The following is a 22,223-nucleotide window of genomic DNA, read 5'->3' as shown; positions in this document are numbered from 1 at the left end:
TCCCTATTTAGTGTTACCAAAATCTTTCCCCTTCCACACACCACTTGACACTTCAGACTCCAATCCCCTCGGTTGTGAGAAGGGGCACCAGCTAATGCAGAAGCTGTCCGGTGCCCCTCGGCACAGGCTTCCACATTCATCACCAGTCCAATCCTTGAGAGCCCTGAGGGTGGGCGACTCCCTGCCCAAGTAGCTGCGAGGTCGAGTGCACCGGTCTCACTTTAGCGGACTAGATGCTGGGCCTTTCCTGCTTTCCCTCCTGGGTTATTGCCCAGGGGTTGTTTTAGGCTGGAGGTGGCTATAAACCTCCCCTTCCTTATTTTAAGCAGCCAGCCCCAGTCACCTCTGTCAGCCAGAGGACAGGATCCCCCCAAGGCCTCCCTAGGCCACCATGGAATCCCACGACTCCTGAATTCGGGTGGCTGTGTTGGCTATGTGCCCTGAGCCTCATGGATGTCAGGATGGTGGCCCCTACTCCTTCCTGAGCAGGGCCCATCCGTCGTAGGAAACCCTTCCAAAGGCCGGTACCAGCCTGCCCACTCCTCCTTTCAGGGTGGGAGGGGATGCATGGGGTGCAGGCGGTTTGGCTGCAGCTGCCCTGCTCTCAACTGCCCCTCAGGTGGGCGGGATGACCTGCTTGCCCTTGGCTTGTGTGGAAATCACGGAAGCAGCTGTGGAAGCATGTTTGGAACGCCCTCCGGAGCCTGGAGCATGGGTCTTACAAGGAGACCTTTCTTCCTTTTTCTCAACTAGCAGTGACCTGAGGCCCTCGGTAGCTGGCTTCCCAGGGCCAGTCTGCCTCCAGTCTCCTCTTGATGCCGGTCACAGCAGAAGTCACAAAAATGGTCTCAAACCCCAGGCCCCTCAGTGCCAGTTTGAGAGTCTAGGGGCGGGGGGGGGGGGGGGGACTACCAAATGTGCCATTCTATGTGTTGTTCTCCAGCTAAGAAAGCTAAAGTTCAGAAAGGTAAAAATCGCTCCCTGACACGCACAGCCAGCGAGTGGCAAGGTGCAGATGTGAACTCCAGCCTGTGTCTCCAGAGTGCTCGCATCTTCTACAGGAGCACGCTGCCTGCCACCTCACGTGCTCCTCCCACCTCCCGCGGACCCTCTTCTCTTTCTGGGCCTCTGCCTCCTAGCAACCCACTGTCTCTCAGGCCCAAGGAGTCAGAGGTGGCACGGTAGTCCAAAGTTGCCTTTAATACGAGATACAAAAATAGAAAAACCAGTTGAGGCTAAGTGAGGGGAGGTGGGGCAGGGAGGAGGGCAGGACCACCCCTCACTGCTGACCCCCCCACATCCTGGTCCCCGTCCTGGAGGAAGGCCGGACAAGGGGAGCTGAGTGGTGGCCGGATCTTCTCTGTTCCCCCAGAGCAAGGCAGGCTGAGGCCACCAGTGCCAGGAAGCCGAAGAAAGGAAAAGCACCGAAGCAGATTCCCTGAGCGGCCGGGCTGTGCCGGCACCGCTCACACCACAGAGCAGCCCTCAGCTGCGGGGCGCAGAACCCGGACCACGTCTTCGCGGCCCATGGCAGCCAGGGCGTCCTCTAACACCCCGAGAGTGGCACCACTGCCTTCTTTGACAGCCCAGTCCCTCAGCAGGGTGTAGGCTGGCACCTGGTCCTGGGCCATGACCTCCACAGCATCAGTCTGGTAGCCCAGGCGGCCCGCCAGACCCTGCCAGCCCTTGTCAGGTTCGCCTGAGACTTCCAGGAGCCGCTCCACTTCCTCCTGCTGCTGCTGAGGGAGGTGAAGGTAGAGGCGGCAGCCAAGCTCAGGATGTGGCCCTAGGGTGGGAGACGTGAGGGGCACAACAGGGTCAGGTGGGCCGGGTGCTATGGCACAGCCAGGTGTGAAAGTCTGTAGGTTGGGAAAGGGGGCTCACCCTGACTGGGGGCGCAGGGCTCCTGACCGCTAGGATTGTCCAGGAAAACAATGCTGTCTCCGTGCCTCTGGTCCCTATCGAAGGTCCCCAGCTCTGCAGTCCGAGCTTTGGCCAACTGCTGTCTTTGTTTATGGGAGCGCCAGCTGTGGGGAGCAGGGGGACCCGCCAACCTGTTCCAGCCTTCACTGAGACAGAGGGAGCTAGCTGGGAGTCCAGCTGGGGAGGGTGTGCCACAGGGCAGTGCCCAGACTACTTACCACTTGAAGGCCACGTAGGCGAGCAGACCGAGGACCACAGTGGCCAGGAGGGCACAGTAGACAGGGATAATGCTGCCTGAGGCCCCTGGAGGCTCAGGAGGGAATGGGGAGGAGGTATTGGGGGCCAGGGCTCCCCCTCCCCATACCTCTTCCCTGTCCCTGCCCTGTACCCTCCAGGTCTTCTCTGTAGAGGAAAGGACAAACAGGATCAAGGGCAAGGAATCAAGGCTAGGATCCCTGGGTGGCCTCACTTAGACTTTGCTGCCCAAAAGGTTTGAAACAACAGTCCCTACTACGTAGAGTCAAAAACTCATAGCATGGCATCAGGAGCTGCTTGGTCATCTCTCGCATCCTCCCCTCTGCTCGCCACTCTTGGACACCTAGCCCTTCCCAGGTGTACCCTTCTCCCAGGTTTCCAGACGTCTGCTCTTGTGGTTGTACCCTCTCCATCTGACACACTGGCAGGTACCGCCTACTTGGGGAAGACTTCCTTTATCTCTTCCAGTCTCTCCCTTTCCTGGCTCCTGTTCTACTTCCTCTGTCTACTGGGGCTTTAGACTGTGTGTCCTGTCTCTGCCACCAAGTCCGGGAGAGCAAATGGATTCATGGTGGTCCCGACGGGGGCTTTTCTGCACATGAGACCTTGGAGATTTGTACAAAATAAAGCTGAGCTGGAAGTCAAGTAAATGCTGCTGCTCACTTCTGCCTGGAGGCCAGTTATTTCCACAATCCGGTGCAGGCAAGGCACAAGGTACAGGGACTCCAGAACTTGTAACTGGACTTGTGTGTGACCTACCCACCTACCCAGTGCCCCCAAACTTCGAATGACAGTTACCTACCCACGTGGAGCTTACCCTCCCTGTGGCTGGAGTTGTGAAGCATGGCTCTGCTGGCTAGCAGTGCTCCCATGGACTGCATCTCTTGGAGAAGATGTTGGAGTGTCATTCCAACACTCAGGCAAAGGAGCTGGGACACTTCTCGGAGTCCAAAAGGGGCTATGTGTAGCGAGACGGGAGAAATTCCTCAGGCCTGATGTCAGGAGTCCCCTGGTAGACTCCGTCCCCCTCTCTTGGCTCACTCCATCCTGATTCACCCCAGGGCTGGTTACCACCGCCCCCTCCACTTCCCCACTCACCAACCTGGACCAGTTTCCGCCGGTGTCAGGTGGGGGTGGGGTTGACAGAGCTAAGCCCCCACTGGCCAAAGCTAGAGGAGCCGGCAGCTCAGAATGGAGGAGAGCAGGCTGGAAACTTCCCTATCTCAAAGACCTTAGCAACCCCCCTGGTCTGAGTCCAGGGATGGCACTGGAGGACGAGCGACTCCCATCCCCACCTCAGCCAGAGCCAGACCAGAGGCCTGCTTAGTGGGAATCTCCCCCAGACTTCTCAGCATGAGCCTGGGAACCCCACACCCTAAGTCTCTAAAACAGGGCTCCCTGGCGCGACTGTGGCCCCACTTCTCCAGGATCGGTATCTAACCCTCACTTCCTGCTCAGAAACTGGACAGGAAGGTTCCTTGGTGGGTTCAGCAAGGGCAGAGTATATGGGCTCAGAGGCCCCCTTGTCCTTGCTCATCTGGGAATTGAGAGGCCTTTGAGGCTAGAAACCTCAAGGCCAGGACTACTCAGTCCCAGGACCCATGTAGACCACGGGGCGGATCCTGCTGGGACGCGCTTCCTAAGGTCTGGGTAAGAGAAGCCTCCTCTGGGCTGAGGAGGGATGTTGCCGGGAAGGCATGGACAAGAAACCTGGGGGAAGGCCCTCTAACTCCCCGACATCCACCACCACATCCGGCCTTGTCTCCAAACTCACTTCCCCACCCAGTGTGCAAGTGGGTCTGGGATAGAGACGGCGGTGGCCCTTGCCACATGTGGGGCTTGTACAACTGGGTCGCTTACCATATAAGGGGCCCTTCCCGGATCCTGGTTGGCAGGTGGGCCCGTGACTAGAGCGCCTAGCCACAGCCAGGCCCGTGTCTGCTCGACCCCCACCCCCCACCCCCCCAACCCGCGCTGCTGCGGGGCTGGAGCTGCTTCTCCCCAATCCCCACCTCCACACACACACACACACACACACACACACACACACACGCGCGCGCGCGCGCATCTCCAGACCACAAAATACGCCCGCACATGCCCACACGGACGCCGGCACGACGGGCGACATCCGCAGGATCACGGGCCTCGAGGTGGGGGAACAGAAAAGCAGCCCTCGGTTCTCCCGGTCCAGGGAGACCGGGGCTCTGTCCCCACCCCTCTCCTGACCTGGAGCGGCCGTCCCTCGGAGGCTCCCGGGATCCACTCGGGCTGGCGGGGCTCGGAGCTCCGCGCTGCCAGGCTACCATGGGCTAGCCAGGACGGCTGCGTGGAGACCCTGGGGAGGCCAGCTCCGGCGCGAGGCGGGCGGTCCCGCCGAGGAGCCGCCTAGGCCCGAGCGCGGGGGCGCGCGGGGGCGTGGCCGTCCTTAGCCCCGCCCCGCCCCGCGCAGGGACGCGCACACGTGCGGAGGTGTTGCGGGAGCGCGCTGAGAGCTGGGAGCCATCCGCAGGGGAGAAACGGTGGCTGAGGCCCACAGGGGCCGGAACGGCGCGGCTGGAGAAACGGAGGCCACGCGGAGGGAACGAGTCGCCCTGGTGGGCTTACGGGCCAGGGGGACACGAGGCCCGGACGGTGGCCTAGGCAGGCGGAGACGCCGCGCGCATGCATACTCGGAGGCGAAGCAGCTACAAAACCAGGCCAGGTTTATTGCCGAGACCGGGAGAGCGAGGGGCCGCCTTTAGAGATTAAGGCCACAGTCCGGTCCCCGTGCTCTGCCGGGACGCGGGGCTGGAGAGCCTAGGCTCCCGCCCCACACTGTGCAAAAAAGTGCTGTGTTGCCGCTGAGGCCAGTGCCAGACTCCGGACGGCCCCTCTGCCGGCGAGGGGCGGGACTTCCTGGAGTGAACCGCCCACCAATCCCTGAGCTGGGCAGGGGTGGGGTCCCGCCCACCCCCGGAGCCGGGCCGACCCCCGGCCGCGGCCTCTTGGTCTCCTCCTCCTCCGGGTTCCCGCCGACTCCTGGGCGGGGGCCCGCCGGGGGAGGAGCCTGCGTGACGGCTGTCAGCGCGCGTCTCCAGGGTTGTACTCTGTCTCCCCTGAGGACACCTGGGAGATGCGCCTGGAGGACCGCCACAGCTTCCGCGCGAACTGGCTGCTGCGCGCCTGGGGGAAGTAGGATCGGGGAGAAGTGGGCCAGGACTGTCGGCCCCCCCGCCCCGATCGAGGCCCGCCCTGCCCTTATCCTCACCTCAGAGGGCTGCCCCGCGCCCACCACGATAAGCTTGCCGTCCTCCAGGCCCACCAGCACATGGCTGCGCTCCTTGGTCACAGCCACACTTCGGATGGGCACCTTCATGGGTAGAGGAGGCGCAGCTGGGAGCAGTCTGCAGGGAGGGAGGGATATGCTCTCAAGTGCAAGTTAGCTTTGTGTCTCTTCATTCTCCCAGGTACCTTCTCTGCCCACTGTGGGACAGGAGACAGCCATGAAGAATGTGCCCACAGACAGGTAAGGGGCTGTGGGTACACACCAGAGAGGGGTGGGGGTGGGCTGGGGGACAGCACCTCTTAGTGTCTTCTTACGGTGACTACCACCCTGAGGACCCGTGAACTCATCAACAGTGGCACTCACTTGTTCAGGTGGAGGATGTGCAGGGCACACTGTGCTGTGCCCAGCAGAACAAAGTCCTCTGTCACTGCCAGGGCTGTGGGCTGCTCTACCAGGGGCAGCGAAACCCGCAACTTCCCATTCACTGAGTACAGGTGCAAGGAGTAGGTGACCTGGAAGAAGCAAGAGGTGTCAGCAAGGACAGAACACCAACTGCCCCTTTCTTGTTTGAGCACCCCTTTTCCATACCTGAGCCCCAACACGTTCCCACGCCGAGCTCTGTACCACAATCTGGCCCTCTGACCCCAGCACCAGGTGGGACACAGGTCCGGGTAACGTGGCCCCTGGGGGCTGTAGTGCTGCCACAAATTGGCCACGGCGTACAGTGTGGATGATCACAGTTCCATCCTGCAGGAAGGCAGCTTAGGGTGCTGGGCAGGGGTCTCTAATCTCCAGGGGCATTGCCTAGCAAACTTGGCCTCCCCTGGGCACAGGCCCACACACACCTCAGATCCAGACACAGCCATGTCGAGTTCAGTGCTGATGGCCACACAGCTCACTGCAGCCTCATGCCCGTAGAGGACCTGCACGGGCTTTGATGCCAGTCCCACCGAGAGACCACCCTGTAGGGAGCCAGGGCTGGCTCAGAACTGGGGACATCTCACTACCCTGGCCCCTGAGTGAGAAGGCTAAGGCTCAGGAAAGTGATGGCCTCGTCCAAAGCCAGAGAGCTGGAGGGTCGTGGAGCCCCAGGCTTGCTCACGGTAGCAGAGAGAAGGGCAGGTCTGGACTCACGGGGGCCCCACGGGGCTGCCCACCCAGCATACCTCCTGCAGGAGCCGCCACACCATGCACGTGGTGTCCCGGGAGCCTGAGATGAGGTAGATGCCACAGGTGTCCAATGCAAGGCAGGTCACTACATCTGCATAGGGAGGGGAGGGTACAAATGGAACAGAGTAGTCACACCCCCCCTGGCCAGCTACCCCCACCCGCACCACCCCACCTCCAAGGCTGCCCATACCAAGGTGGCGGTTGAGTTGCTTCAACAGCTTGCCCCGGGATAGTGAGGTCACTCGCAGACTGCCATCCCAGTGGCCACCACTGAACAGCAGCTTTCCGTCGGGGGTCACTGCCAGGGCTTGCCCACTCACACCACTGCCTGGCACCCACGGGCCACTCAGCAGTCGCTGCATCCTGACCCAGTGAGGGGGATGACAGGTGAGGCCAGGCCAAGAAGACCCAGGCCCTCAGAGACCTAGGCCAGACCCCGCCACCGGCCCACGCTCTGGCTGGGTGGGAAGATGAGTCAGGGGACAGGGTATTTAGAGCCCACCCCTGCCCACATCCCTGTGTCCTACTTGGGGTTGCCTATGGTGGGGTCTTTGCTGAAGCTGAAGTAGTTGTTTATGTTACGGTCGTAGGGCAACCAGCTGTGGGTGCCCAGCAGCCCACTGGCACTCACGGTCACCTGTGGGCAAGAGGGGGCAGAGGTGGGTGTGGGGCGGAGTCAGTGAGGGGTGCAGCTAAGATGGGCTCTGCCTGGTGCACTTACCAACAGGTCTGAGGAGCCCTGGATGATGAAGGAGTGGGACTGCCGGTGGGGAACCAGGGCCAGTACCAGGGGCACGCCATCACTGATGACCTACAGAGTAAGAGTACCAGGCTAGCTATGCTTGCGTGGTCAGCCGGGTGCCCCACTCCCGTACCTACAGCCTGGGCTGCCATTCTTTCCTCTCCTCTCAACCCCCAGTGGCCACAGACTAGGCATCATAGAGGCAGAGGTCCCTCTGAGAAACAGTCAAGAGAGATCAGTGGGCTTTCAGGAGGGCATCTCAGAAAGTAAGTGAGATGCAGGGACGGACAAGGATGGTCCTTCAGAATCTCAAGCTTGGTCTCAACCTTGGTCCTCCAATCCTGTTACTGTTACTTCATATTCCCAAGCCTGCGGGCAGCAGGAGAGGATAAACTAAACTAACAACGTCGGGCCGGGAGGCATTCTGATGTAAGCATGAAGGTGAGGAAAGAAACATCCAAGGCCAAGACCCTTACTTCTGGTCTCCCTAAGGTTTTCAGAGACGGTTAGGCGAATCAACACCTTGTCCGGGCCTTGGCAAAGAAGGTGCCCCACTCCCACTCCCACATTCCTTTCCTGTTACCTCTTTTCCAAAGGTGTCTAACACCAGTGGTCTTGATTTAGGTTTTCCATCTGCCCCAAGAAGTTCGTAAGGACAGTGGAGTTAAACCCATTTCACAGAGTAGGAAGATGAAGCCCTGCCTCCCCTCACCTCCGCAAAGAAGGCCTTGAGCTGGTCCAGGTGCTGGAATATACTAGGTGAGTTAGTGTCCAGACGTGCAAGGCGTTGGGCTGCTTCCTCGGCTGATAGCCGAGCTGGATGTGGCTCCTGTGGACAAGTGGCCCGGTCAGTACCATGGCATGAACATCCTTGACCATTATCTTTTTTTTTTTTAATGTTTATTTATTTTTGAGAGAGACAGAGCATGAGCAAGGGAGGGGCAGAGAGAGAGGGAGACAGACACAGAACAGCCTGAACAGGCTCCAGGCTCCAAGCCGTAAGCACAGAGCCTGATGTGAGACTTGAACTCACGAACCATGAGATCACGACCTGAGCTGAAGTCGGATGCTTAACCGACTGAGCCACCCAGGTGCCCCTCTTTTTTTTTTTTTTTTTTTAAGTTTATTTATTTAGTTTGAGAGAGAGAATGAGAGAAACATTGTGTGCACGTGTTCAAGTGAGAGAGGGGCAGAGAGAGAATTCCAGGCTGGTTCCGCACTGCCAGTGCAGAGCCAGACATGGGACTCGAACTCATGAACCATGAGAGCCGAAGTCGGACGCTTAACTGACTGAGCCACCCAGGCACCCCATATCTGACCATTAATCTCCAAGCTGGCCTTACCTTTAGCAGCTGACAGGGAGTCTGCCCAAAATTACTGATAATGCCCTCCAGAGCCTTCCGTTCCCGCTCATCCGCCACGTGGTCCAGGTCCACAGCCCCTGGGCAGGTAGGCAGAGCAGTCAGGGCTCCCTCTCTGCCCTCTGCCCTCAGCCCTCCTCTCCTGTGCCCCAGCCCCCACTTGAGTCCAGCGCATGCCCACCCTCATAGGTGCAGTAATAGAAGACATTGAGGGCCTCCTCCGCGGCCGGTCCCCGCTGCTTGTAGCCAAAGATGAGGTCAATCCACTCGTGCAGGTGGGCAGACACATACTCCGACTCCTGGGGGTGGGGACGGGGCCGGTCAGTCCAGGGACGGCTGACCCCCCCACCCCCACCCCTGACCCTCAACCCTGGCTGTCCGCCTGTGTTCCTCTCCTCACCAGAGCCTGGCGGTGCTGCTGGATGAAGTCCTCAGGAGAGGTGGCCCATGGCGGCAGCACCACATCGCCCACCTTCTCGTTGGTCAGCTGGAGGCAGCCCAGGTCGAAGCCTGGCAGAGAGGTCAGCTGTCTCACGGTCACCTGCTCCCTGGCCACCCCCAGCCTGCGTGCTCCGTGCCCAGGCCTCCCGGCCCCGCACCAGCTCTTACCATTCTGGTTCTCCAGGAAGTCGGGGAAGTAGAAGAACTCTGGGATGAGCTCCTTCACGTCGGCGGGGCTCTCCAGGCGGGCCTGCCAGGCTGCCGCCACTGAGTGGAACTGCCGGTCGGAGCAGTCAAAGCTGGGGGAGGGGCACAGGCCAAGGTGAGGTGGGGAGGGTGGGGACAGGGAGGGCGAGCGTGACGCTGGGGAAACGAAGGGAGCCGAAGGGCCCAGGATACCTGGAGGACCTGCCTCTTCCCCCCATCTGCAGCAAGCCACCCTCACCCCTACCACCTGCCAGCCACCCCCCGGGCCGCACCGGCCACTCTGCAGCTGGACGTGCAGGGAGGTGAAGGGTTCCACGCGGATGAGGTAGTGCATCACGCCCGCCGCATTGGAATAGTGGGTGCCATAGTGGAACTTGTCGATGGTGCCCGCAGGGTCCTCGAAGCTCTCGTACCTGCAGCCGAGGGTAGCGGGAGAGTCAGCAGAAGCCCTGCCCTGGCCCATCCCAGCCCCCAAGCCCGGTCTTGCCCACACGCTCACTTCTCCCTCACGAGCTGGGCATGCTTGGGGTTCACCACACCGATGGGCTTGGACAGGTCCCGGAAGACGGCCGGGTTGCTGAGGTCCAAAGTTGGGGACACGTAGTCCTGCAGGACCCAGGGGAACTGGCCACCCACCCAGGGAAGGAGCTGCATGAGGGTCCTGATGGCCTATCTGCCCAGCCTGCCCCACCCTCACCCTCACCCTCAGGAAGATGGGCAGAGCCCCCAGGTAGGGGCACACCACTTAGAGGGACCCCAGGGAAGCAGGACAGACAGTCCATATAAACAGGATTCCCTTCAGGGAGAAGAGAGGCCAGCGGGGGAGGGTGGAGAGTGGGTGTGGGTGTGTCGGGAGGAGGGGCAGGGAACAGAAGCCAGCTGTCAGGCGGCACCCCCCCCCCCCGCCCCGCCCCCACAGCACCTACACTGGGGCAAACCAGGGCTGGCAGACCAGAGGGGTAGGGGCGGAGGTAAGGAGTGGACCCTCACCACAGGGTACTGAGACAGGTCGTTGTAGGTCCGCCCTGCAATGGTGTTGAGTTGCATCAAGTATTCAAAGTTGGATATCTCACGCTGTACCCATTTCTGGGGGACAGGGGCAGGGGCAGGCAAGAGGTGAGCCAGCTGGGCTGTCCGGCACTCCTCCCAACCGCAGGGCTCTGACCTTGCCTGCCCCCCACACTTGAGGCCTCTCACCTGGGTGAGGCCAGAGGCACGCAGCATCTCCTGGGGGGAGCGGCTGCTTAGGTAGCCTTGGGCTGGGGGGCGCAGGCGCAGGAGCCACGAGTACACCTGGTTCCGTACCTGGGTGTGGGGTGGGATGAGGCAGGGTTGGGGCCTGGGGGCCTGCCAAGGAGACGAGGCTGTGGTCCCGCCCACCTTGCACGGGAAGTTGAGGAAGTAGTTGGCCTGATCGATGAAGAAGAGCTCAAGGGCTGAGCGGCGCAGGTTGAAACGCCGCAGGTGGACTTCACGCAGCTGGGCGAGTGGGCGCCGGAAGTCGTGGCCGATGCCTGTGCAGACAGACATCAGGGGCAGGAGTCACTCACCCTTGCCCCGCCAGAGGCAAGCCATCCCCTGACGCCCTTCTAACCAGCTCCAGTAGGACACACCCTCCTCAGTTTCCACACGCTCTGCGCTGCCATCGTAGAAGTACACGTGCTGCGTGGTGATCTCCAGCAGCCCTGGGATTACAGCCACCACTGTGACCAGCTGGCACTCCGCTGATAGCACCAGCTTCTCGTGCTGCTCGTCCAGTTCTGCTGCCTGCATCCTGGGGGCCAGCACCTGGTTCAGGCTCAAGGCTCTAGGACCCCCCCCCCCCCCGCCGCCTTCCGAATAAGCCCAAGGACCAGACTCCCCAAGTGCTGTCACGTCATGAGGAACATACTATCATGCTTCCCAGAGGAGAGGGAGGAACTGTCTGGGGTCCAGTGCCCACTGACCCCAGTCCCCACCCCAAACCAGAGCCCCTAAATGTCTGGCCATGACACCAACTCCCACCCCTGGCTCCCCCTGTTCTGGGGGCCCCCATGCTGGTCTGGTTTGTGTGTCTCAGTCCTGCCCGGGGGTGTCTAGTTATGAAAGAGTCACTCTCGATTCTGCTAGACAGCTCTCCCCAACCCCCCACCTGATTTTGGACACCCCGCTCGGGGTGTTTAACCCTGGCACAGACTCCTGCCCCCACTCCTGGTCAGCTCTCTCCAAGCCCCACTCACGCAGTCTCCAGCGCGGCCAGCTCATCTTCGCCGAGCTGGTCTTCCGGAAGCTCCTCTGGCAGCGTGCTGACTTTAGCCTCCTTGGTGACCGCTAGAGGTAGCGAGGCCTCCTCGGTAGGTGTCAGGGGGGCCTCACCTGCAACAGGCCCAAGGGTGCTCAGCAAGAGCTGGGCGGGGCAGGGCTTTTGAGGTTGGGCAGATCCAGCTCAGGACACCCTCTCTCACCCAGGTTGTCCCGCAGGGCGCTAGCTTCCAAATGAGGGTTGAAGTGATGGTTGGGCACTAGCTTCAGACGCATGCGCGAGTATGTCTCGGCACTGGACAACTTCCAGCGGGGAAACGGTGGGTCTCTGCAGATACCCACCGCTGGTGGTCATGGGTGGGCACAGAAGTCTGTAGAAGCCCCGATTCCTCCCAGGCCTCACCCCAAACGCAGTCTCGCTGTCCAGGTCCCTCCCGGAGCCCCGCCCCGCCCCGCCCCTCCCGGCCTCTACCCGAGCCCCGCCCACCTAAGGGCCCAGGCCCCACAGGGGCTGGAGAGCTGACGCCACAGCGCCCCCCAGTGGAGCAGAGCCGTGGAGTGCTGCGCTGCCTGCTGCTTCAGGGCCGCCGCGTAACGCAGCCCTTCCAGGCGTGCCCGTCTCTGTGCTGGTTCCAGCACCAGCTCCTGGGGAGTGGGGGTGGAGGAATGGGTCAGTCCCGCCGGCGGCTTCCTGTCCCGTCGGGTTTCTTCACGCTGTCCCACCAGCTATCCTCTGGGCACAGGAGTGGAGCAGCTCCCCACCCCCGCCCCGGGCTGCACACCTGGAAAGCCCGACGACTGTGTGCCCGCTCCCTCTGGCGCCGCTGTCCACTACTCATGAGCGTGTCGTAGCAGGCATTCCAGAAGCCCGACATGAGGTCGTGGCTCTTGGCGTAGGTGTCCATTTCGAACTGCGACATGGTGGGCTGCACCTGAAGGATTGGGCAGGGAGAGGACACCAGGGCTCTATGTGGGTTCCCAGCCCCCCCGTTTCTCTTCCCTGGCCCCCACCTCCAAATACCTGCTTGTCGATGAAGTGGCGCCATTCAGGTGTGGCACAAAAGGCCTGAAAGTCCTCGAAGAAGGTGGGGTTGCCGTTGGTGGGCGGCAGGGAAGGCAGCCCCCACTGGAGCCCCAGCGGCCCGTAGGCACGGTCCAGCAGCGTGCGCACCAGTGGCACCAGCCACGAGCAGCGTTCCGTGGCTGCGGCAGCTGCAGCTGCAGCTGAGGGCTCCCTTTCCTCGGTGGGCGTTTCTGAGGTGGGGGTGTTGAGCGCCCTCGCCAGCGCCGACTCCAGCTTGGAGAGCACGTAGCAGGCCTCCTCGCGCCGCATGGGCACCGCTGTCTGCAGGAGCGAGTGCAGCTTCACATAGGCCTGGGCGTGCAGCTGTGGGCGGAAGCGGGTGTGGGTGGCGTCCAGGCACACCCCGGGTTCCCTATGCCTGCCGCTGCCAGACGCCAACCCACCCCGTGCTCACCTGCGGGTCCTCCAGCAGGATGTAGCCAAGCACCAGGCGCAGGCCAATCTGTGCCATCTCTCGCAGATCTGCTGTGCCATTGGCCAGGTGTGGCCAGGCTCCCATGCGATCCAGCAGGCTGCACACGCCTTCAAAGAGCTACAGCCCAACACATTCCAGGCAGCCACCACCAGAGGAGGCCAGAAGCCCACCGGGAGGGAGCAAGGTAGGGTTTAAGTCTGGGGGCCAGGTAGGGTTTGCACACACAGACACCATTCTGACGCACCCGTGAGTGCACGTGTGCACTCGCCCACCTCCCACGCCGGATGCCTGCAGGCTCCTGTGAACACGCGGACTCATGTGGCCCTCACAGGCCCCTGAGCTGTCGCACCTTCTCACTCCACAGCTCCTGATTACCGTGACCCTCGGCGCACAGGAAGTCCTGCAGCAGGCGCAGCAGCCAAAGCGCCTGCTGGGTGAGGCTGGCCAGGACCCCAGCAGGGGCCTCTTTGATGTCGGTCAGGGCTGACTCCAGCATCATCTCCAGGAGGCTGGGGGTGGGCAAGGGACTCAGGTGTCCGCCTGGCTGTCTTCCTTCCCCTCAGGCGTCCCAGAGGCCCCTCGCCCTGCCAAGCTGTCTCCTCACCTGCGCTTGATGCAGTCTGGCGGGCGCACCAGCGTGGCTGAGGCGCCCAGCTGGGTGAGCACCGAGAAGACCTGGCCACGCTCCCGCCAGGCGGCCTCATCGCTGCCTTCCACGCCCCGCCACGCCACCGAGAACAGCACGTTGGTGAGCAGGTTGCACAACTCCTCCTCAGGGGTTTGCTGTGGGCACAAAAGGGTGTGGGGGTGTGGGCGGGGGTGGGAGGGAGGCGCTGGCTCTTACACTATCCCTGCTGAGCACCCCTTGCCTTGCCGACCACTAGTAGGGACAGCTGGAGGCAGAGCATTCAGCCAGCAGACACCCTGGGGCCTGGAAGAATGGCGCAGGGGCCTTAGCCACTACCTGAATATTCTAGACAGAATCCTGGGGTTTCAAGGACTCCTAAGAACAGATGAGCTGGCTCACAAATTGCCCCATGGCAATCTCAGGCCCAAGAACCATACTGGAATTCTCTGGAGGAATGCCATAGAATAAGCAGAGACCCATACCCAAACCTGGAAACACAAGGCAGATTCCTTAGAACTATAATGCCCACAGGCCCTGTGAAGTGTCTGCCCTACAGGCTCTCTTGAGGACTTTCCAAAGCCTGGCTGGCGCCTCCACTCTGGCTCAGCATCGTCTGTCCCGTTCTAGGACCCCCTACCCCGGGAACACAACTGCAGATGACAGCAATGAGGCCGCAGCACCAGGGCTGACCAGCACCTATAGCCCTGATGTCAGACAAGACCCCACCTCTGGAAAGTCTATACTGCCTGCCCTGTGTCCCAGAGGTGTCCCTTAGAGTGCCGCAGTGGCAGAGAGCGGACCCGCCTCACCTGTGGGTTGCTGGTATTTGAGGTATCATCCCCACTGGTGGCGGGCTCCGGGAGGCTGCCGTCCTCTAGCACGTTGGAGAGACTAGAGCTATGGCGGCCATGGGCTACAGGGAAGGGCCGGGGCCCATCCAGTGGGGAAGGTGTGCCAGGCTGGCTGGCCGGAGTAAGAGTCCCACTGCCACTGCCACTGCCCGCATTGTTGCACGAACCCACGCTGGCCCGTTCCAGGCCCAGGTCAAAGGGTGTACAAAATGGAGAGAGAGCGTGGTAAAAGCTGTCAGGGTCGGGGCTGGGGGTTTCCGAGGGCAGGAAGACATCCGAAGACTCAGGTGATTCGGTGGGTGGCTTGCATAAGGCTGGCTCTGGGGATGTGGGTGTCTCTGGGGGAAAGGGCAGGGGACCCCCAGCTGTGGCAGCCTCCAGGACGTACAGCCGGGTCAGCACGTCCTGCCAGCCGGCCTGCCGGGCCAGCAGCTGCACTACGTCTGGCTGTCCGTGGATGAGGTGGAAAAGCTGCCGGGCCAGGGCACAACAAGTGAGAGACTCATCCAGCAGTCTGCCCCCCAGACTCCCGTCCTAGGGCCTTCGCAGGGGGGAGGCCTCCAGAGAGCGCTCCTCACAGGAAGGTAAAGCGAAGCCCCCAGGGTAGAAGCCCCCTCTTCCGCAAGCTTTCACTTCCCATACTCACCTGGCGACAAACGTCCAGGCGGACGCCGAGGTCAGCCTGGAGGGACAGCTGCACCACAGCCAACAGATCTGAGAGGTTCAGGCAGTCTGGGAAGATGGCCAGAGAGACTCTGAGGGACTGACCCCAGGAAGGCTCTGAGAGATTGACCCCAGCCCTGCTGGCTCAGCCTTGGCCCCTGTACCAACACCTTTCCTATGTCCACCTGCCCTATTTCCTGAATCCATCACACCCTTCCGCCTGGCCTGCCTCTTGGCCCCAACTGAGATATATACCTGCCCCCAGGAATAGCTTGTAGAGGCCCTGGCAGAGCTGGGGCGAAGCAGCCCCCTCCGGCAGGCAGGCGATGAGACCCTGGAGACCATATTCTCGCAGCCGGAGCCGCTGGCGACTCCGTTCAGGTAAGCGCTCGTTCTGCTGCAATCTGCGCAGGATCTGGGGCGGGGGGGGGGGGGGGGGGCGGTTAAGCGTCACAGGGGGTTTGTTATCACTGGGGAAGGAGTTACTGGAGGAGGGGAAGTCACACCTCCCTGGCCCTCAGGCAGGGGCCATGTCAAATGGATGCTAGGGGGGTGGGCTCGGTGTACCTTGCAGACTCGGTCGGGCAGCAGGGGCAGTGACCTTGGCTGCACCAGCAGTGCCAGCAAAACCTCAAGGTTCCCCTGCTCCAACAGGAAGATAGCCAGAGCCTCCTGTGCTGGTGAGCCCTGCAGCAGTGCCAGCAGCAGGTCCAGAGCACCCGCCACCTGGGGACACAGCAAGTGACACCAAGCCTCATTCTGGGCCGGCCGCTCCCCACAACACGGCCCACACTCCACCCCGCACCTAAGTCTCACCCTCAACAGCCTCCAGCCTACCTGGCCATCATCGCCTGTAGCCGCCAGAAAGCTCAGCGTGACCTGCAAGTGATCAGTGGCGGAGCTCCGGACCAGGAACTCCCGCACCAGGCCGAGGAGTGAGGTCTGCACTGTGCGCACGTCGTCAGCCGCCAGGGGGTGCTCCCGCTGTGGGCTGGGCCGGTCCCGGCAAGCGCAGCCACCCAGGGCCAGGAGAAGGCAGGGCAGCGGAGGGGAGAGAACAGGGAGGGCAGTGGGCAGGTGAGCTGGAGGAGGGTGGGGGGGAGGGTCGACCCCGTCCGCAAGGCCAGAGGCAGCTGTGTCAGCCCCGCAGCCTCACCTGTAATGGGTGCGCAGCGCATCCAGGATGAACTGAACCCCATACTTCTTCCGCAGCTTCTGTCTGTGCTCCCGGACGATGCTAGACATGTACTGGATGTGGCCTGAGCGGGCATCACCAGAGGCCTCAGGCCACCAGGCTGAGCTGAGCCCCTTCAGCTATCCCTCCAGGACAGGGCCATGTTCCCCTCACATGCCCCAGGGGAAGACAGGTCCCCTCAAGTCACCCGAAGCGGGGCTAGAACTTCTCAGAACCTCTACCCCCACCCTGCCCAGTGGCGTCCCTCATCCAAGGCCCCACACCTACCCAGGCGCACAGCAAAGTCACTGGGGCTCCACAGGTGGAAATTGAAGAGCAAATGCTGGTAGAGCAAGTACAGGAGGGGCCCGCTGCCCTCCGCTGCCACCTGCTCCATCAGCAGCTGGGCAGACATGAGCACATTCATGTCCATGGCCCAGCTGGGGACCTGGGGTGGAAGGAGCCAGGGTGAGGTGGCAGGCCCTGGCTGCGTGCTCCTGAGCCTCCCGGTACCCACCCTGCCCTGCACAGGCGGATGGACACGAGCATCCTGCCTACTCGGAACCCTTTGCCGGCTCCCCGCTGCCTGAGGCGCTAAGGCCCCCAGCCTGCTATGCAGGTCTCCAGCCCCAGCAGGTGCTGATGCTTCCACCAGACCATCAGCCAAATCCTGCCACGCCTGGCAAGGCCCCACTCAGACGCCACCGCCTCTCCCAGGAGGCTCTCCTCAACAGACTCAGCTTCCCCTTCCTAGTCCCCCCACCCAGTCCACTTGGTCAGATAGGGCAGCCCCCTCCCCGCCTGCCCCACCTTGCGCAGCAGGGCCCCGATGATGGCAGGCCCCTGGCACTGCACCAGGCTCTCCTGGTTCACCGTGTGGCCCTGCAGGAAGTTCCGCAGCATCAGCAGAAAGGCGGCCACTGCATTCCTCTCCATGCGCTCTTCTACCCGCCACCAGGAAAGGGACAGATGTGTGTCAAGGGCCTGCCAGCGGTCAAGCACTCTGGCCTCCTTGTCATGGCAAGATTTCCTCGCCACCCCAACCTAGGCACCAGGGCTGCTTACCGGAGGACTTGCCCAGTGGGAGAAGCAGGCCCTGGGTGTTGTGGCCAGAGGTCAGTTCGGGCCCCACGAGGTCATGTGTCTCAGCTGGACCCGCCTCGGCCTCTTGGGGCTGTGAGGCCACTCGCTCCAGCAGGGGCAGCAAGGCAGCCATGCCTCCCACGCAAGTCACCACGTCCTAGGGGAAGGGCTGGCCGTGTGAGGGCAGCTGCCTGTCGCTTCCTGCCCCGTTCCACCCCAGCAGACCTTCCAGTCTGGGAACCTGGGTCCAGGGGAGTTTTGTTCTCTAGAGCTTGTCTCCCAGAGACCTCCCAGCCCACCCTGCACACACACACACACACACACACACACACACACACACGTGCCTGTGTTTACACTCTCTGCACACACCGCCCGCATGGGCACACACACCTTCACGTCCCAGGTCTCCACCCTGTGGCCTGTCAGGCGGCCATCCAGCCTGTGGCCAGGAGACAGGTCCAGGCAGATGTTGTTCTTACAGGCCTGCGGGCAGGCGGCAAGGGTCAGTTGAGAGACGAGGCGGCACACAGAGTGTGGGAGCCACAGGGGGACGGCGGCAGGGGCGAGCCAGTTGCCTCCCACCCAGTACCTGAGGTGAGTAATGGAGGAGCAGCTTGGTGCTGAGCTCGTGTAGTTCCCCCTCGGGCTTGAAGGGTGCCATCTCATTGGGCCCTGGGGGGTAGGCAGGGGGTTTCAGGCCTGGCTGGGCCTCTGGCCAAACCCCATCCAGAGCCCACCTCTTCTCTGTCCGACCAGAGGACATATATGCCTAGGGACACCTTCTCCCTCCCCTCCTGGACCCCTAGTCTCTGGCCAGGGCACTTCATGAGCCCCAACCAGCCGCGTCTGGGGTGGGGCTGGGCCGGTGCGTGGCAGGTGATGCATACCCAAGGTGCTCAGGGCCCGCAGGGCCGCTGCCTGCAGGGCTTCGTGGAAGATGACCACGGCTCCCAGCTCACCCTCCAGAGACGTGGGGCTGCCCCACCGAGTGTCCTGTGTGCCTGCAAGGGTGGAGCTGATGCTGCCCTCCTGCAGGGGGGCCACCAGCCCCGACCCCCAGCCAAGCCCTGCGGTAGCCGGGACCGACTGGGAGCGGGACAGGGAGGGGTGAGTGTGAGCCAGGGCAGCGGGGACTGGTGGCGGAGGCAGCCCCGTGGTGGTGGTCGTTGTGCGGTGCCCAGCGGAGCCGATACAGCAGGAGGAGAAAGGCTGCGGGGCCAGGGTTGGGGGAGTGGTCAGGTCACAGCAGAGCCTGGGGCTCCACCTGCATCCGGTTCCTCACAGTGACCCCCAAGGCTGCACAGACCCCAGAGGCTGAAGTCTGAGGTCTATGTGGGGTGGGGGTGGGGGACACAGGGGCTGCAGGCTTCACCCTATCCAAGACGCTCCCGCTACCCAAGGCCTCCCCAAACCCTGCTTGGCACACCTCACTGAGAGAGGGGCAGCGGAGGGGTGCTGTCTTGACCAGATGGCCGTCTTTGTAGACATGGACCAGGTTCTGGCTGAAGGGCCGGCGCCCAGGCATATGGACAATGGCCACGCAGTGCTAGAACAGAAGCCACAACATCAAGCCGTGGGCTGGCACTGGGGGCCTCCTCCACCCACTCCCCCTGGACCATAAGAGGGTAGAGGCTCACCCAGGCAGAGTCGGCAAAGGACACTTCAGGCAAGCTCATGGTCAAGTACTCCTTCCGGGTGCACACGGCCACCACCAGTGTCCCAGCTGCCGTGAAGAAGGCCTCAAACCCTGAGCCGCTGCTGGTGAAGAAGCTGGGGGGAGGCCAAGCCAGTTATGCCTGCTGCTCTCCTCACCCTGGCCCTGCACCCGGTCCCTGGAAGTTACCCACCTGTACAGCTGCTTCCGCTGGAGGGGCCGTGAGGGGGCCAGGGCCGGGGCAGGTGCTGCAGCCGTGGGGTGCAGACAGAGCCAGGCATGGAAGGTGAAGCCGGGTCCTGGCCATCGCTGCACGGGGGGTACCATAATACCGGCCATGCTGGGCGTGAGGTCAAAGTAGTGCAGGGCTCGTGCAGGGCCCCGGTGCCGGGCCATGCCCGACAACGCACGAATGATGGCACCGGCGTGTCGGGCATTCCCAGCCTCGGCTCCGCCCGGCCCCGAGTCCAGCCCTGGCGGGGGGCGCAGCAGGCAACGAAGCTCCAAGGGCCGCAGAGACACACGGCCCAATGCCTGCAGCAGCGCCAACAGCTGCTCCTGGCAGCGGACCCCCAGGGCGACCCCCGTGCTGAGCGTCTCCAGCAGGTAGCCCACCAGACCCGCCTGCACACACGTGGAGCGGCTGGCGGGGCAGCTGTCGCAGAGCCACCAAAGGCGTTGTGCGAGGAAGAGCCGCAGCTCCGCCGTGGGCAGGGCCGGCAGCCACTGCATCAGCATCAGCACGGGCTGCTCGTTCAGGATCGGTGGTGGTGGACATATGCTGTGGTCCCCCTCCACAGCCTATGGGGAGAGAGAACGGCATAGTTCCTGGGCAGCTGGCATGGGACGGGCCACCCTGCCAGCAGTGGGACTCCCCGGCCTCAGTGGATTTGCCTTCGGCGTGGGAAAGCAACACGTGCTACCCCATCTTGCTCACGGGGCGGATCTGAGGTTCAGGAAAGTTCAGGGAAGTCCAGGACGAGCACCGTTAATTCCCGAGCCTTGGCTTTTGGTCTGGGTTGGCCCGCCCCAATGGCGTGTTCCCAGGATGATCTTGGGGCTTGCTCACACGTACCAGAATCTTCACCCCAGTGCAACTGACACATGTGCTCAGGCCACAGGTCACACTATGTACTGCCCACAGCCAACACAGTCCCCAGGGTGGAGAGTTCCCCTTCCAGGGAAACCCTCAGTCCTGACCGCCTCTGGGACCCTGACACCAAAATGCCCCTGCCCTCACCATGTTGAGTAGCTCCTGCAACAGCCGATGGGTGGGGGGACCTTGGCTCTGCAAAACCTCGTGCAGGTGAGGGTAGCCAATGCGCTCTTTAAACACCTCCTGTGCAGGGTTGTGTGGGGAAAAAGTGAGCATGTGTGTGGGCCCCGGGGCAAACACACCCCACGGAAACCCTGGAGGAAGCGTCATCTTCCAGGGCTCCCCCGCCGGCTCTGCCTCTGGGTTGCAGTGCTAGCAAGGGAAAGGGGCTGTGGGTGGATGTGGGGGCAAGGGTCCCCCTCAGAAGGCTCTAGATGGTGGTTAGCCCACAAGTATCCTCCCTAGTGCTTCCCTGACCCAGGATATCCAGCTGCCAGCACTGACCAATGACCATGTCTGCCCAGTGGGCTGAGCTGCACCCCAGAGGGCAAGACGGTCACCTCCCCAGCTCCCTTGCTCTAACAGCCACCAACCAGACTAGTTCTGGGGGCACGCGGTCAGCTTAACTGCCATCCCCCACCCCTACCACAGCCAGAACGCCGTGTCCTCACCTTGGCTGAGGGGGAGCCGCTCATGATGCAGGTAAGTACTCTGACTACGTGCACCGCGATGGCATCTGTGTCCTGGTCCAGTACCTTGGGGTGGGGAGGGTCAGTCAGAAGAACCGGGGGCCAGGGGGTCACAGCTGGCAGCCCCCTGCTCCCGGTGTAGGGCCAGGAGCAGGTGCCCCAAGGCACATAGCTGAGCTGGCTGGAGGCTTTGGGAGTAGAGGTACCAGGCCTCCTCCTCCTTGCTTGAACTGTTATGACCCTCACCCTACCCCAGGGTCCCCTCTGAGGAGCTCGGCAAGGCCCACTTTGACAAAGAAGCCAGGAAGAAATCAAGACCAGGAAGTGCCTCACTGGGACACATCAACAGGGGACCCTCTCGCCATAACTCTTTATGCCCCAGTGTCTGGTAGGCTTACGGGCCCCCACCCATCCCCACCCAATCTAGACACACATGTGCAGGCAGGCGAGTGCCCCATCACCCATGATGATTGATAGGGGGTTGGGGAATTTAGGGACCATCAATCACAGGATGTTAGAACCGGAAGAACCTTCGAGACCTTTGAGTCCTACCCTGCCCCTTGCCCCTAGATCCAGGTGGAGACACTGAGGCTCACCCTGGCTGAACCTGACAGCTAGAAGCATGCACTGCTCACTTGCCCTGCCCCACCCCTGAGGGCTGAGGGGTCAGCAGGGCTTGGAGAATTTGTCAACAGGGGCTAGGCTGTATTTGGGCTCCATGGGGCCTGACTCCCCAAGTGACTTCACACGACCTCTTTCCCCTCTCTGGGCCTCAATTTTTTTCTCATCTGTGAAAACCGGGGGTCTCACCTGCCTTGCCTGCTTAGTAGATGAATAGATACGCAGGCTCTCAGAAAATAGGCAAGTGTAATGGCCACAGGGGGCTGCCTCATAAAGACAAAGCTGGGAGACTCTAGAGGTTGGGGCCCAGGTGTTAAACCACCAGAGAGAGGGCTCTCCACACAGAGCCCCTAACTGACAGCTTGCAGCCTCCTACAGCCCTCATGCAAGGTGAGGCAGGCAGCACATCATAAGGGGACAAGGGACTCCCAGTAACCTGCTTAAGGCAGGGACAAGGACCCATGGAAAGAAATGGCCCCATGTGGGGGACCTCCTTTTCTGTGAGTGACTAGAGCCAAATCCAGTAGTATCTGGGCCTCAGTCTCCGCTTCTGGGAATGGGGGTAGGTGGTTGAGTTTCGAAGGTTCCTTCCAGCCTGGCAAAGCCAAACTCTAGCTCCCCATACAAATACTAGGCAGGGCACAGAACACTCCTGCCCAT

General features: G+C 62.0%; 2 protein-coding genes across 7 annotated transcripts in view; both read right to left on the bottom strand.

Moving 5' to 3' along the window:
- Positions 1 to 1,181: 1,181 nt before the first annotated feature.
- LOC109247729 (death domain-containing membrane protein NRADD-like) lies at positions 1,182 to 4,745 on the bottom strand. The gene is made up of 5 exons (XM_019416607.2): positions 4,405 to 4,745; positions 2,996 to 3,136; positions 2,142 to 2,325; positions 1,885 to 2,027; positions 1,182 to 1,786 (listed from the first exon to the last, which is right to left on the bottom strand). Exons 2-5 carry the CDS (start codon positions 3,084 to 3,086, stop codon positions 1,467 to 1,469), a joined length of 738 nt encoding a protein of 245 aa, XP_019272152.1. The 5' UTR covers positions 3,087 to 3,136; positions 4,405 to 4,745; the 3' UTR covers positions 1,182 to 1,466.
- Positions 4,746 to 4,863: 118 nt separating this feature from the next.
- NBEAL2 (neurobeachin like 2) overlaps positions 4,864 to 22,223 on the bottom strand; it is a 29,764-nt gene continuing 12,404 nt past the window's right edge. For 4 of the 6 annotated variants that reach the window (XM_019416601.2, XM_019416604.2, XM_019416602.2 and 1 more), the window contains 44 exons: positions 20,925 to 21,008; positions 20,398 to 20,496; positions 19,351 to 19,958; positions 19,141 to 19,273; positions 18,930 to 19,049; positions 18,391 to 18,712; positions 18,093 to 18,175; positions 17,894 to 17,986; positions 17,486 to 17,660; positions 17,231 to 17,364; positions 16,709 to 16,868; positions 16,403 to 16,505; positions 16,084 to 16,237; positions 15,814 to 15,972; positions 15,502 to 15,661; positions 15,230 to 15,315; positions 14,542 to 15,054; positions 13,709 to 13,887; positions 13,454 to 13,613; positions 13,084 to 13,221; positions 12,627 to 12,992; positions 12,388 to 12,537; positions 12,093 to 12,250; positions 11,809 to 11,933; positions 11,584 to 11,719; positions 10,978 to 11,138; positions 10,562 to 10,878; positions 10,355 to 10,450; positions 9,864 to 9,988; positions 9,637 to 9,777; positions 9,326 to 9,456; positions 9,117 to 9,226; positions 8,898 to 9,015; positions 8,699 to 8,796; positions 8,068 to 8,184; positions 7,335 to 7,424; positions 7,141 to 7,250; positions 6,804 to 6,976; positions 6,610 to 6,704; positions 6,289 to 6,405; positions 6,032 to 6,190; positions 5,807 to 5,955; positions 5,426 to 5,561; positions 4,864 to 5,340 (listed from right to left, as the gene is read on the bottom strand). In XM_019416601.2, coding sequence (XP_019272146.2) covers positions 5,239 to 5,340; positions 5,426 to 5,561; positions 5,807 to 5,955; positions 6,032 to 6,190; positions 6,289 to 6,405; positions 6,610 to 6,704; positions 6,804 to 6,976; positions 7,141 to 7,250; positions 7,335 to 7,424; positions 8,068 to 8,184; positions 8,699 to 8,796; positions 8,898 to 9,015; positions 9,117 to 9,226; positions 9,326 to 9,456; positions 9,637 to 9,777; positions 9,864 to 9,988; positions 10,355 to 10,450; positions 10,562 to 10,878; positions 10,978 to 11,138; positions 11,584 to 11,719; positions 11,809 to 11,933; positions 12,093 to 12,250; positions 12,388 to 12,537; positions 12,627 to 12,992; positions 13,084 to 13,221; positions 13,454 to 13,613; positions 13,709 to 13,887; positions 14,542 to 15,054; positions 15,230 to 15,315; positions 15,502 to 15,661; positions 15,814 to 15,972; positions 16,084 to 16,237; positions 16,403 to 16,505; positions 16,709 to 16,868; positions 17,231 to 17,364; positions 17,486 to 17,660; positions 17,894 to 17,986; positions 18,093 to 18,175; positions 18,391 to 18,712; positions 18,930 to 19,049; positions 19,141 to 19,273; positions 19,351 to 19,958; positions 20,398 to 20,496; positions 20,925 to 21,008 — 7,143 coding nt within the window. In that variant the 3' untranslated portion in view covers positions 4,864 to 5,238. Of the gene's footprint in view, positions 5,341 to 5,425; positions 5,641 to 5,806; positions 5,956 to 6,031; positions 6,191 to 6,288; positions 6,406 to 6,609; positions 6,705 to 6,803; positions 6,977 to 7,140; positions 7,251 to 7,334; positions 7,425 to 8,067; positions 8,185 to 8,698; positions 8,797 to 8,897; positions 9,016 to 9,116; positions 9,227 to 9,325; positions 9,457 to 9,636; positions 9,778 to 9,863; positions 9,989 to 10,354; positions 10,451 to 10,561; positions 10,879 to 10,977; positions 11,139 to 11,583; positions 11,720 to 11,808; positions 11,934 to 12,092; positions 12,251 to 12,387; positions 12,538 to 12,626; positions 12,993 to 13,083; positions 13,222 to 13,453; positions 13,614 to 13,708; positions 13,888 to 14,541; positions 15,055 to 15,229; positions 15,316 to 15,501; positions 15,662 to 15,813; positions 15,973 to 16,083; positions 16,238 to 16,402; positions 16,506 to 16,708; positions 16,869 to 17,230; positions 17,365 to 17,485; positions 17,661 to 17,893; positions 17,987 to 18,092; positions 18,176 to 18,390; positions 18,713 to 18,929; positions 19,050 to 19,140; positions 19,274 to 19,350; positions 19,959 to 20,397; positions 20,497 to 20,924; positions 21,009 to 22,223 lie in introns of those variants that run through there. The other 2 variants (XM_019416603.2, XM_019416605.2) reach the window with 2 other exon arrangements.

Source organism: Panthera pardus, unplaced genomic scaffold (assembly GCF_024362965.1).
Source record: "Panthera pardus isolate Hobbes unplaced genomic scaffold, ASM2436296v1 HiC_scaffold_8, whole genome shotgun sequence".
Lineage (NCBI taxonomy): Eukaryota > Metazoa > Chordata > Mammalia > Carnivora > Felidae > Panthera > Panthera pardus.
The sequence above is the reverse complement of the archived record's forward strand: the minus strand, read 5'-3'. Positions and strand labels throughout refer to the sequence as shown.

Coding starts and splice junctions, on each gene's coding strand:
- LOC109247729 (XM_019416607.2), bottom strand. CDS start 3,086: ATGACACTCCAACATCTTCTCCAAGAGATGCAGTCCATGGGAGCACTG. Junction 2,028..2,141: donor GCCTACGTGGCCTTCAAGTG/GTAAGTAGTCTG, acceptor TGCTCCCCACAG/CTGGCGCTCCCATAAACAAA. Junction 1,787..1,884: donor GCCCTGCGCCCCCAGTCAGG/GTGAGCCCCCTT, acceptor CTCCCACCCTAG/GGCCACATCCTGAGCTTGGC.